This window comes from Folsomia candida, unplaced genomic scaffold, assembly GCF_002217175.1.
Source record: "Folsomia candida strain VU population unplaced genomic scaffold, ASM221717v1 Fcan01_Sc004, whole genome shotgun sequence".
Lineage (NCBI taxonomy): Eukaryota > Metazoa > Arthropoda > Collembola > Entomobryomorpha > Isotomidae > Folsomia > Folsomia candida.
Window position 1 is genome coordinate 12,768,105 of NW_019091196.1, and position 13,992 is coordinate 12,782,096.

At 37.0% G+C, this 13,992-nt stretch overlaps 1 protein-coding gene across 3 annotated transcripts; it reads right to left on the bottom strand.

Moving 5' to 3' along the window:
- Positions 1–574: 574 nt before the first annotated feature.
- On the bottom strand, positions 575–13,557 carry LOC110848518 (mucin-5AC). 3 transcript variants are annotated; one of them, XM_022095754.2, is made up of 7 exons: positions 12,506–13,557; positions 6,589–7,177; positions 5,512–5,766; positions 2,838–2,954; positions 2,593–2,739; positions 2,189–2,422; positions 575–2,114 (listed from the first exon to the last, which is right to left on the bottom strand). In XM_022095754.2, exons 2-7 carry the CDS (start codon positions 7,091–7,093, stop codon positions 1,144–1,146), a joined length of 2,229 nt encoding a protein of 742 aa, XP_021951446.1. In that variant the 5' UTR covers positions 7,094–7,177; positions 12,506–13,557; the 3' UTR covers positions 575–1,143. The 3 variants fall into 3 exon arrangements, with proteins under 3 accessions (XP_021951446.1, XP_021951447.1, XP_021951448.1); XM_022095755.2 differs by lacking the exon at positions 12,506–13,557 and adding an exon at positions 7,941–8,241; XM_022095756.2 differs by lacking the exon at positions 12,506–13,557 and adding an exon at positions 7,580–7,821.
- Between the last annotated feature and the right edge of the window lie 435 nt (positions 13,558–13,992).

Consider the following 13,992-nt stretch of genomic DNA (forward strand, 5'->3'; position numbering starts at 1 on the left):
TGAAATTGAGACATTTCTATATTTTTTGAAAAATTATGAGAAATGTAAATATTCTAAAATATGGATAAGGGGTTATCGCCACACTTTGCATAAGTGTTAAAGAAGCAGAGATTATTGTGAGTGAGATTGTGAAATGATAAATTATTCCTGAAATGCGACAAATAATTGGGAAATTTGAGACAAATCTCATCTCACTTTTCGTTGTGCATACCTTTGTAAAATCACTACATGAATTGTCGCATATTTCTTTTTGCCAAATTGAAGGTTGCAAACAAAAAGTGTAAAGATGGAGTGGTCAATTAGTAATTGGGAATGACAAGACAAGTCTCTTTTTTTGCACTTGTCAAGATTTATGTAATCATGTTTTTTATTATTATTACGCGATTTACAATGTACATAATCAGTTTTAGTGAATTTGATGGGCGAGCAAAAAAAACTCGTTGAATTGAATATGACTTACGATCAGTAGTCAGTTCTTTGCAGTTAATCGTTCTGAGTGGACACCATTAAATTAATAAATTTAGTAAATAAATTGAAATGAATACTGGGCGAGCCCTGTGAAAGAATGTGTTACTTAATTTAATAAATAATTCGTTTATTGCGGTTAAATATTTTCCATTGTCCAGGCTTAATTGTTCTACATACATAATAATATGCGATGGTAAAATAATAAATCAGCTGAATTAATTATCATCAATTCCAAGTTATTTCCTTCATTTTATATTTATATGACACATTTTGTTATCATTTTAACTTTATACAAACTGATTTTTTTCATACATAAAGTGTATCCGCTGCGAAAATAATTTAACTTTTTATTGGAAATTTTTGACATTATTTCCTCCTATTGTTATACTTAAGATTAGTTGGGACTGCATTATAAATAAATAATTTGTTATCCACAAAGCACATCTATTACTGATAATTAATCAATTTTGTACTAGAATTATTAACATTTACACAAATAATGTAAATATGTATGTACACGACGAGAATCGTTCTTTAGCATAGAGTTATTTATGTATGTATGTACTGTTTGTTGGGTATATTTGGGTTATAAATACTGTACATTTTGTTAATTTGTCCGAGATCTCAGCTTTCCTTCCTTCCCATTTAGCAGACATTTTTATGACATAGCTCTAATTAAAATACTCTAAATCTGCGGTATTTATCTCCCAATCTTGTGTAATCAACCGTTTCAGCAGGTGTAAATAACATTTTTTGGAAATGGGCGACAGGAACGACGTCCTCAATCTCGTCAGACCTCGTATTTGACGGCATGGCCCTAGCTTGTGACGAAATGTCCAAAACTTCCGAACTTCTAGCCCTGTTTCGACTCCTACTTCGGTGATGACTTTGGTCAATCTCTTCCTCTCCAAATTCACTGCTGCTGGGAAAATCTGGGTCAATTTCCCTCATCAGAATCAGCTCCGGTGAAATATCACCCCTCCGAAAAGGAAGTGATGGAGACGAAGTCGACGGTGGCGTTTCTGTCGACTGATGAAACCTCAATAATGACTGAGAAATTGGCTTCAGTCTGGATAATATTTCTTGAGCTAGACTCATCGGAGGCGAAGAGGGTATGGCTGTGGATAAGATTTCTTCCACGGAAGATGAAGAGCTCGTGATTTTGTCCAAATTTGGACGTGTAAATAATTCATCTTGAGGTTTAGTTTTGAAAATATTTTCAACTTTCACATCCGTGTCTTCCATCATCATCACGGCTGGAGTAGGGTCGTCCTTCCTTAGTGGATCCATTTCAAAGTCATTTATCTGTATCAACTGATGCGGCTGAGGAGATGTTGGTACATTGGATAAGCCTTCTTCCATTTCGTCGTCTTTCGCTGCTGCTGTTGGGCTCGTGATAAAGGTGGAAGCCAAGTCTCCTTCTGGTGATGATGATGTTTTTTGAACATGATGTCCCGTATTTTGAGCTCCATTAAGATCCGGAAGACGGGTGTTCCCATCCGTCATCCTTGTGTCATTTTCACTCTCCGTGAAATTGTGTGGTGTTTGGATCTTGGTGTTGGAGATAAGTTGGGGAACAAGGAGTGGAATTATGATGGTGACAGGTGTATCTGAAGTTACCACCGTCAGAGTGCTGTTACTCGGTTCTGAAAGAAACATGATATGGTTAAATGAAATTTCGAAAGTGAAAGTAAATAAAAATTATATAAATTTCTCTTACGTGGATGGGAGGCATTGACACCGGATCCTGATTCCGGCCATGCTATCTGGTCGGGTTCAGTCTCATTTTGAGGTTTGGTGACAATAATGCTTGAATTGCTTATTGGGTCAAAAGTATCCGGGTGAATATTATTGACGACCTTGTCCTCTTCTTCCCCAGTCTCGTTGGCCGTGACACTTTGACCCATCGTCGTCATCAGTGAGGAGGGAAGAGTTGTTGTCTCTGTGGTTGCGTCTGCATCGAGAAAATTAAAGAGAAAGGGACGACTCCTTATTAAAACTGTCAATCATCATGTCATCAGAAAGTCTCGATATTTGGCAAGATTTATGACTTGACCGAAGTTTTGACTATGCACTTTGTCTCGTTTGTTTGTACTTATATTTAATTTGAATAATGTTACATACCAATGACTTGCTCCTCCAGTTCCTGCGTAGTATTCGTCCCGTCGTCAAAATTTATGATCTCATCTTCTCTCATAATCGAGATCATAGTCGTTGAGAAATCCGTACTGGTTTCAGTTGTCTGTTCTTCATCGTTGTCGTCCTTGATCCCTTTAATTTATTAATTATGAACTTTTGTTTAGAAACGAAATGCTAAATAAATCTATGCATTTACATCCGTATAACAGTTTCATTATTCAAGCACATACCTAGATTTTGAGGAGGAAGGAAAGTTGTCATATTAGAGGCAATAATGGACCCAATTTTTCCTGGAGAAAGTGTTTCGACAGGATCCTCAAGTTTCAATACTTCTGTTTCAGCAGTAACTATAAAAATTTTAGCAATTTCATGAATTAATTTCATTTCAAAATTATTATGCATCATTTTGATTTATTGCACAGCTGCATAGCACCACATTTTTAAGTTATTCACATGAAAAGCTTGAGAGACCCAACATAACATTCTTGCCTGATTTGATCATTCATTCAACTCCCAAGTCAACCAGATCTTTGACCAACCCCACCCACATTCAAATGTAGTATTTTTATAATTTCCAGCCTACCTACACCCACGAGGCACTAAATTTAATTTACATTCCGACATTTTTTCAACATCACATCACAAGGTTAATTCCACTATATCCGGTCATATGTAGTATGTACATATCCGATATCTTGTGCTGGATACGTAGGCACTGATTTAGCACGAGAGAGCTTAAAAACTAAAGCAAATAAATAAACAAAGGACACACGCCTTATTTCCTAAATCTAAATACAGACAAGTTCTTGGTAGCATTTTGCGTTTGAGCGATGAAGCAATTGTGAAAGAATTTCATACAGATTTGATCATGTGATGAGGAGCACTATAAATCCGTGAAGATGATGACCTTTGCCTCCCGGACCGTTAATTCAAGCATCATTGAAACCAAGGAAGATTAAAGAATCCGCTTGTTCCTTGTCTTAAGTAGCATTTATTTCTGCATATTTTTTTAGTTTGTCACCAACAACCCGTTGCAATTGCAAAATCATCCCCCTTATATTGGACACAGCTCAAATGGAATCAACCGAATAATGAGAATTCATCGAGCATAAAATCGCTTCTAAAAATATTACTGAACTTGTCTCTTGCACATACAAATATATTTGCACAGGAGTGGATTGGATACGTAAAGAGGGCGAAGAGCACGAGCCATTAAAAGTTGAGACAATTCTAAAGGTCTGTGTTGTGCCAAAATGTGTGCTCATCTTATCCTCAGCTTATGCATGCATAACCGCTTTAGAAAAAAAAACCTGAAACTGAAATTTAGTGTTCTTCTCGCAAAACCAGAACCAAACCAGACCACATCAAAAACCGCACGGCTAGACAGCTTGACTCTTTAACTTCTCGGAATTTATTTTGGTTTCTTATCATCAAAGAAGAAGGTGTGTATCAGTACGTATGCAATTGATCGCTTAAAACAGACACACACAAAACCGTTACACAAAAACCTGCTCATGGGCTTGAAATAAAGTTACAGGAATTAAAATAATGTTGTGCGCAATGACACTAAGAATTTTAGCGTTTGAATGACTTTTCGACAGTGTCAGTTTGTTGGAATTTGAGAAATTCCAAGATAGTTTTTATGAGAAATAAGTAGAGATGCATGTAAAATAGGAAGCACAAACAATGTACGTTCTTGTTCTTATGCTCTTCTAGAATAAAATTCAAGGATTGGGCGAAGCACGTTTAGGTTAAATCGAGATGTATTTACGTAACGACAGGAAATCAAAATGTTTTGAAGTTTGGACTTTCCAAGTCGAAAACAGATGAGCAAAAATAGAGAATATTGAGATTGAAAATCCAAATGATGCCAAGAAATTCTATGTAGGAGAAGGCAGACCATGTACAAAAGTAGAGATAGCAGAGCCAGTGAAAAGATTCGGTTTTGTAAGCACCCGTTGTTTATTATTCTTTACAAAAAATCCTAAAAAGGAATTTGTCCATCCCAGAAGTTAGTATTTAATATATTTTGTAGGTAAGAGTAGTCGTAGTGGTGAAAGAACAGAGAAATTCTTCATTCAGAAAATAAAAAAAACCCTGATGACAGGTTTTCAAAAAGGGACATGAAGACAAAGGGCAAATTATTACCTACAATTTATACAGTATTTAGTCAGACAGAGCTCTGAACATTAAATAGTAATTAACAAAATTATAGAATTAACTAAAGTATTTTAAGGCATGAGGTAGTTTTTAGTGGGCAAGATATTAAGTACTACAGATATTTTCATACACTTGTATCGTCCTCTGAGAAAAGTGAGACTCATTATTGCTAAAATTCACTAGTGCGATGTTAAAGTTCATCTGGTTATGTTAATTGCTACAAATTGTAAAACAATTATTTATTTAATTGTACTTCAGCATATATCAGCTGCCACCGTTAAACAGCTCACCTTCATTTATAATTAATTCTTCACCCCGATTAAAATTGCCTCTCTGTTAATTATAACTTTAAATAAGCAAGAAACAAAATCTCGCGAGATTCTAAAAACGCTTTGTACAGTACATGACTTTGGTACAGAAGGTTAATTGAATGTGTATTAGTCTGTTTGTCACTATATGATAACTTCAGCTGCATTATTTGCATTATTGGTTTCGTATAGCACGCTTATTAAAGAGGTCGACTCTCAATCAAGTCTGGTGGGATGGGTTTCTTATCATATATGTAAATAAGTACAAGTAAAATGCACCCGAAATCTAGAAAATCTACAATAGATAAGGTACGAGTATATGTATGACATAAGGAAATATCTGCTTAGGTCACATTCCGGTCACCCCGTTGCGACTTTTTCCTTCTGATTGAATTACTCTCTTGCACCGGTTTAATTTGAGGATCATCCAAATTACCATTTTCACTCGAGCCGTTGTTTGTCGATGCAGGAGGAGCCGGTGTCATCATTGTTGGTGTAGGCAGTGGCCTTGGACCTTGTTGCGGAGTCGGTATTGGCACTGACATTGACGGCGAGGAGATGGAAGAAGCCGGCATTACGGTCATGTCGGGGTGAATTTGCGGTTCTTGGGTTTTCGTGGTGTCAACTTCTATGTCCAGCATCTCGACGTTACCAACCTTCTTTACATCTCCGTTTGATTGAGGTCGTGATTCTGAAATTATTAGAAATTTTAAATTGTTTTTTATTTAATGATTGATTACGTGATTACAAACACGTGGAAAAGTCAGCGCAATGCTACATGCTCAAAATAGCCAAAGCATTATAAAAGTTTCGAAATCTGGCTCAATTTATTGCAGTGGTTGACTCGCTGACTTTCTGAAATAAATATCCGCAAATCTATTTTTGATTTTTTAGTATAGTTCAATTTCATCAGACATCAAGGCTTCTTGCAAATGTTAAAGTTTGCAACTGTACTAAAATCATGGGGGACATATGAACATAAGCAACCCCCACCCAACCGACGTTTTGTGCGTCATTTCCTTCATTTCTCACTCACACGACGACATTTACGAGTTTATCAAAACCCAGTAAATCATTCCGGAGCTGGTGGAATCGTGGCGGTGCGGTGCCGTGGTGCGAAATAAATTATTGTGCTTTCTATTTAAACTAGGTCTGCGACCAGAACCAGAAGGCAAATCTTTCCATTGAGCAGGCAAAGGTTTCTTGTTTCGCACAGCTAAAACCAGTCGACACCCGTAAAGTTGAGAAATTATTACATATCTAGATTAGTAAAACAGGTTACATAAAAATCTTGTTTTTTCGGAGCAAGGCAGTCTTCGAGTGGAAAATTTTGTTAATTTTTTTTATTCAAGATTACATGCAGTAGCAAAGAAATAGTAAGTAAAAGCTGTCGTTAACAAGAAGAAAGTTAGTGCAGTCGGAGTAACGCGTGCCGTTGCAGAATCTGTGCTGATTTCCTCCTCGTGAAAGAAAAAGTATTTATTTTCATGAGTAACATGACCCCCATATTCACCTTCGTTTTCCACGTTTTCCGCAGCAGTCGGAGGTAATCCCCACGTCGTTGGTGCGGCCGTCTCAATCGCTGTGGTTGTTGATGGGATTGGCGTGGTCGTGGTCCTGTGTCGATTTCGATGCTTGCTGCTCGTCGGTCTCCGACCCCCTCCGGTAATCCCCTTGAGGATCGAGAGCTGAAATTCTTCATCGAAAACGGGGCCTGATCCTGTATACCTCGTCACGCAGGGTCCCCCCTCCTTCACCCGCTGCATTCCGGACTGACATGGCGTCGTGGTGACGCGAATCACCGTATTGTACACGGATTTGGCCACAATTTTCTTAGATTCGAGCTGATTCTCGTCCTGTTCAGATTGGAAGACGGGGTCGATCATTTGATTCAATTCTTCTGCCGTCCTTATCGGAGCGGACATTGGGAGCATGTGGGTCATTGTGAGGGTTTGAAGGAGCACGACGCAAAGCGTGGTCGTGTACATGGCGGATTTCTTGGATAAGGTCAAGAGCATTTTGATCTTTGCTGGAGGGTGTTGTTTACGGGAAGTGGTGGTGGTTGTTGAAAACTATTTTTAGGTAGTTGTTTGCGCTATAATCTGTAATTTAAACACAAAATTTTATTAGGCATTTCGACCCATGATGGCCAAGACCATGACAAAATACGTGTCGACATTTGCCGTAGAATTATAAAATAATCCGCAAATTCATTTTTAATTTGGAACTAATTAAAACCGGAAGCTGAGAAGGTCAAATGGATAATTTTTTGGTGTGCTTGCATTCAATTCAACGCATCCTGCCAAATGTGCCAAATTAATCCTAATTTCACAACTGGTACGTACATATCCCCGTAATTTGGCTGCACTTAAATTATTGTATTTACTCAATAAATTGGGCAAACTCATCAGTTTTTCTTTTAAGTAAACAAAAAATGCATTTCCTGTACAAAGGGAAGTGAGTGAATTGTAACACAGAGCAGCAGCAATTATTTACATTATTACCTTTTTAAGCAAGTCGGATTGAGGAGGTTAATCAGAGTTGCTTTGAGTGGTTCCCTACGAAAAAAAGTTGTGTGCAGCTTTATTGCAATCAGCGAGCTTTCTTATCGGAAAAAAAGAGTTTTCTGCTGCTCCTGACTAATTTTTGTTCTTATGCTTTCACCAACCAAAACCTTGTCGTAATTTCTTTGAGAAAACCAGAAGTACCAGACGGACAGAAATCTCAAGTGAAACTGGTCTGTTCCTGAACTTTGTTTCCTTCTTTATACAAATGAACTTTTTTGTTAGTTTAGCTTAGAAACAGAAACCATCATAAAATTATTCCATTTGAAACTTGTGACTTTCAAACGTTTTAATCACATGCCTTTCTTGTTCACCGGGCAGCAGCAGCATAGGTTGGTCCCTGTTTGTTTACTTTGATGGGCAAGAATGTGCAGAATTTTTTGCGTATTTCCTGCACTTGTATACATCTAAATTTTGCGAGTGAATGAATGTCACTTTCAGTTTAACGAGTACGAATTGAGGAAAGGAAAGGCCATGGAACTGGGGATGATGTTGAGCGTGTCTGATTTATGAGTAAAAATATTAGAAAAAATCGTATAATTTCCAGAGAAAATAAAATGCCTAAAAATATTAAATGTTATCACTATCCTGGGCAAATCAGACTAATGGTCGCCCTCAATTTTGGGTGATTACTTAACCCTGCAAATGGCATCATTTATGATAGATAATGTGCATCGTGGTATCAGTTTAACGAGTAATTTGTTGGATGACCAATTCAGTGGATGGATAAACCCAACATGCAAATGCGTATATTGAGGTGGGTTGTGTGGGTGCAAGATTGCATATTTAGCATGGAAATAATACCACATTTTACAGGGTACGTAGGTTTGTCCTGTAATTAATCATGAATCAATTTACAAATAATGCCATCATATTTTTAACCCATCTCAATTTCCGGTGATGCCATGTATGTATGAGTTGTGCAATATTTTACACAACGGTACATACCTAACTGGAGTACAAGTACATACAATTTGTTACTGTCTGGCTGAATAGATATGTGCATTTGCTTGTTCAATTTTGTCACGTCATTTCCTCGCACTCGTAAATGAATGCATAATCAGTTCATTAATTTTATCTAGATTTGAAATTAATGTGTGAAAATGAATGACGCATAGTTAATAGTATGCACACCACACCGTCTAATAATAATATGTGGAACTAAATATACGGAAAATATGTACACCTGTCGACCCAAAATTTTTTTTCTCATATTCAAAAATTACCATCACACCTCGACGCACATTCTTGAGAGATGTGTCACCCATACTAAATATCACATTTCGCTTTTTGTGAAGCCCAAATACCGCACACCAACATCGTATCGGACAGGTGCGACAGAGATGAATTCCAGCATTTAATCTGTTTTTTTTCCAAACCATGAGCATGAGAAGATTATTCGGTTATGTGGAAGAGGAAAAGGTTCTCATGTTGCAGGTTCACAAAAACCTTCTCATAAAATTGGGCCGATATAGTACAAAAGTACAAAAAAAACCTCTCTCAGTTTAAAGCCTGGAGGTTTACAACAATCGGGTTTTAAAGGCACATGTATGACTCATGTTTGAAAGATGATATCGTCCAAAACTAGGTTTTGCCGTGTAACAATCCTTCTTCCAGACGCAACCGATTGTAATAAAAATTCAGAGATTACTCATCTTTCTACCAGATTCCAAACTTGTGAATGTCGTGTGGATGCCATCAAGTATGAAAATGCATCAAGATTTGGTGAAGAAAAAAGGAGCGATGAAACTGAAGCAGTAAATGAGTCATGTTTTAAGGACAAAAACCTATTCGTAACCCTTGCTAACGAACCTTTTCGATATATTTATCGACGCTTTCTTGAACAAACTTTAAGACCTCACATTTCAGATTGCAATGCACCATTTCCAATTTCGACTTGGTTTTAAAAACTTGACGACAAATGAGTGTCTCCGCGTGAAAAAATCCTTATCACAGCACAGCCAAAACTTTATGGAGACTTGTTGAGTGCGTAGAGGTTGTTGTCAATCATTGGTTTCTAATTTTAAGCTAATTCATATTAACACTTCAACTCTAACCCATCTCTCGTTGTGGAAAAATGTGGTGGAAAAGCAAGGATAATATTTTCATTTATTCTATGGTAAAAAAAACCTAGAGTGCAGAGTTCATTTGGCCCGAGTCAGGGTCAGATTCGCTTCTGTTTCTTTTTGTTCGGATGACCCAACTACTATCACCTCACGTAATTATAAACGATTTCTCGGCAAAAATTACTATACACAGGATGCATATTAGCAATCATCGTCTACATATTTTCGCATATCTCCAGCATGCAAAATCTCAGCTCCTTTATTAGATCACTTTCATAAAGCTGTGTTACTAGATTTCTAGAAATTTATTTCCCATTCATAAATCTGAGATGCTCATTTATGACAAATTTCAACCAATTTCAAAACCTAGTGCGGATCACACCCTCTGACCAAGATATTTTTGAATTTGACTTCATATTCTTTTCTTTGGCCTAATATGCACCTGGACCGGTTATGCCCGTCTTCCTTGGAGAGATACTCATACGGACAGACAGACATGACGATCCTACAAGCCCTGACTTAAGCTAAAAAGGTAGTGCACAAGCACATATAACCAACAATCATGGGTTTGTTGACTGTTCCCTTTTAACGAATATTTATACACCAATTTCCTTACGATAAAGGCAACTGGTCTCGTCTGGGAAGTTCAATTTAAAATCACACCCTCTTTCCTACAGTTCTTTTGTGTCACAAAAGTCCGACCATTGGCTCCAACTAACCATAATGCTTCCTGTTTCCTGGAAAATCAATGAGTCATCCTCAACTCGGTCTACGGACTGGAGGGTCGAATAAAAGTACACTACACACATTTGTGATTAGTAGAGTTCACTAATTACGAAACCTTAAATCTTCACGTTATTTCCAGTGGCTGTCTGCGAGGTAAATCTATTTAGATATGGATGCTCTTAAATTCTAATCGTTACATATTGACGGGTAAAGCAAAATTGGCCATTACTTTCAACTTATTGCTACCAGTAGACCATGCAAATTCACTGTCATTGTCATCATTAGTGTATCTCCAATTGTTTTTTGGCTGTTTGTATGAGATGTTTAGAACCTGAAATAAATTAGCTATACGCCATACGCTACACAACAAGTAAACTGTATCTCATGTCATGCGACGAAATGAAAAAGAGCAATAATTAGCAGATGAATGATGAACACGAGTGAATCATTCGACGGCCGTAGGAAAGTTGCAGAGTCGCAAATAATTATGGCTTAATTTACTAACGAATATTATACGCTTCGCCATGAATTCTGCCGTTGTTTTACTACTCTATTTGTCATGCATGTTGTTGTGCAACGAATTGAAGTCTATCTGTATGTTACCAGTTTAACCAAGTTAAGGGGGTGACGATGGAGAGAAATTTGGCCCAAGTTCAATTCTTCTTACATGTAACGGAGTGCATAAAATTGGGATTCATTTGGCTGGATGGATGACATGACGATGCGAACAAATTACCTTTCATTTATGCGACTGTGATTGTCCGCGTCGTAAAAATGAACTGTCTCAAGTTGTAAGAAAATTGTTCTGTTCGTAACTTTACCTACCGTGACATTTTTATCCAGCATTTACACACAGATTTTATGCATTGCTTTGCTTGACTATTTTTTGGGGACAAAAAAATAGTCGGGCAAAGGATTCTTATTACATAAACAACTGTACTGTAACCCGAGAGAAATGTCAAGGTTTTTTAGCACGTAAAAGTTACCTGATTGAGCTGTAAAGTCAAATTCTACTGGGAAATGCAGGTGTTTTTATAACATTTGTGTACATACCAAGTCTAAAAAGTAGTCCTACCTAATCTTTTCTTTTCTTCTTTGACGTGACTTTTGTTAAAGAAATGCCGAAAGAAACGAAATCTGTTCTCAGACGGTGTTTTTATTTCAGTTGAATACCTGCTGCGTTTATGCTTTACAGAACTGTACTTGAGTAAGTAAACATCCCTGAGCTAGGACAATAATGAAAGAGTCGTCTTACACACGGCGTACAAGAGAGTTGTGTAATATTTAAGCATTTCTTCAATCCAGACTTTATGTGTGGTCTTTTACACAAAAAACATAAAAATTGTTGTATGTACGCAGTTTTTTTAATCGTCATGTTGAACTTTCTTTCTAGCATGGATTATAAAATCAAGGCATTGGCGAATGTTGTACAATTTGTTGAACAAAATATTTCAAGACATTTCCGTGTAGTGTCAGATTTTACTCCTCACACGTAATAATAATTCGCGTGTACTAATAATTCTGGTAAAATAATGATTTGCTCACATTATTGAAATCTCCTGGAAATCTTCTACGCATATTTTTTTTTCTTCTCGGATATGACTTGAAACGTCGAACTAAAAGTGAGAGTGATCTTCCCCATTGAACGAATGAAAGATTATGTAGAATCCAGCGTACGTAATCTTTAAATCGTTAAAAGGTTGTGAAGTAGACGATTCGTGGCAGTAAACATTTATCTAAAAAGTTTAAACAGCTCGTAAAATTCTCAATAAATCTTGTTGTTTTCTAAACCTGGCGAATACGTATCAGTAAATTCATGAAATAGGCTAAACATATAAATCTCATGCCTTTTACAGCAATATAAATATGTACCTACTAGTTGTGCAGCCAGAAGTAATAAAAGATGGTCATTTCGGTGTCTAGAATGCCCCGAGTTGACAGTTTTAATGCCGATTTAACTATTGTTGTGCCACTTTTAATTCTCAACTAATTATAAATACGCTTATTAAACAAATTTATATGCACAGTACATACATCGAATGACATAACATAAAGTGTCGTAATTGTGCCTCACCTTGGTCATCCTGGTTTGTTTGAAGCTTTTGTTCTCGCGTGACAATTTGTTTGCCAATTGTACTTTATTTCAAGTTCTTACGTACGATTAGTCACTTGTCACAATTTTTACGCATATTCGTCAAAACAAATTTCATAAGATTTATGTAAGTTTATAGTTTCTCTTAATACCTGTCCTCTCAATTAAGTTTTTTTATCTGTGCACTCAGATTCATCAAAATTTCACAATCAGCAATTTTCCTCCCTTTCTTGGAGAATTAAATCTTTGTTCATCACGGAATAATCAACACTTGCGATTTACTATATTTTTTGCACACACTTTAATCCACACACATTAGTTTTATTTTACTGCAATAATAATGTCTCAAGTCGTCTCACTCCAACGAAATGATGATGTACATACGCCGTACTGTAATCAGGTTCCTTGTGCATGCACAAAAATCGAGCATTTATTCGCAAGATGACGACCAAGAAATTATTACAAGGTGTCCGATTTTTATATCTTTTTCTTCACAACTATTGTTTACTAAGGTTGCACGGTAACTTGAAGGTAAGATGAGTCAGCAACCAACCATCACTTAATTCACTGCTGCTATCGTGTATTGATTACCACTTGATTAGGTTTTTAGATGCATAAATATGTGTGAAGTATTTTACTTACAGGACGAGAGAGAGACTCCATTCCATTGATTATTTTGTAACACAATGCATTTTACTTATGTATGCATGGAGAGCACGATGCAGAGTCAAAAGAGCTTTAACCAGGCAACTGTGATGTACACAAATCACAAATGCATACTGAACTGCAACTCCAACTTTTGTGAGCCAACGTGTGATGAACAGAACACAAAGTCTCAAAATGTAATGTGTAATAACCCTTTCCTTTCCACAAAGGAGTCAAGTCAAACTCGTCCGACGCTTTACAAGCTGAAAGGATAAGGAGTTACCTACGTTGCGTTGCCGTGTTGTGAACGCTCTTGGTTAGTTGGTTACCTTTTACCTTTGCTATAAATGTTGTTGTGGGAGTATCGAATTCAAACTATCGACTTCTTCTCCTTAAGTGCTAGCTAAGAGTGAGGAAGAACAAGTCAAAATGCAGTATGGATGGGGACCCAGGAAGAAAAGGTTTAGATTCAGTTGTTACCTACTCGAGGCATGGGATTTGATGGGATCCATGGGATGGATATGGCCGATGAGAGGATGATACTACTTAAATACAAAAGTTTTAGACTTTCAGGGAAGAAATGCAGTTTAGCATTGACGTTTTATTAGGTGTGAGTGAGTAGTAAATGGGAAAGATGTATGTACCAAACCTGAAAAATATGTACACGAGACATGGCTAAAACCTAAAATCATGTCATGCAGAAGAGGGTGCAGGGAAAGAGATGAGATGATGATAACAATATTATTATTATTGGGGGAATATGTAGTATCAGTGTGTATCTACGTGTCTATTATGTCCATGGCGTCGATAGTGGTGCCAGACTG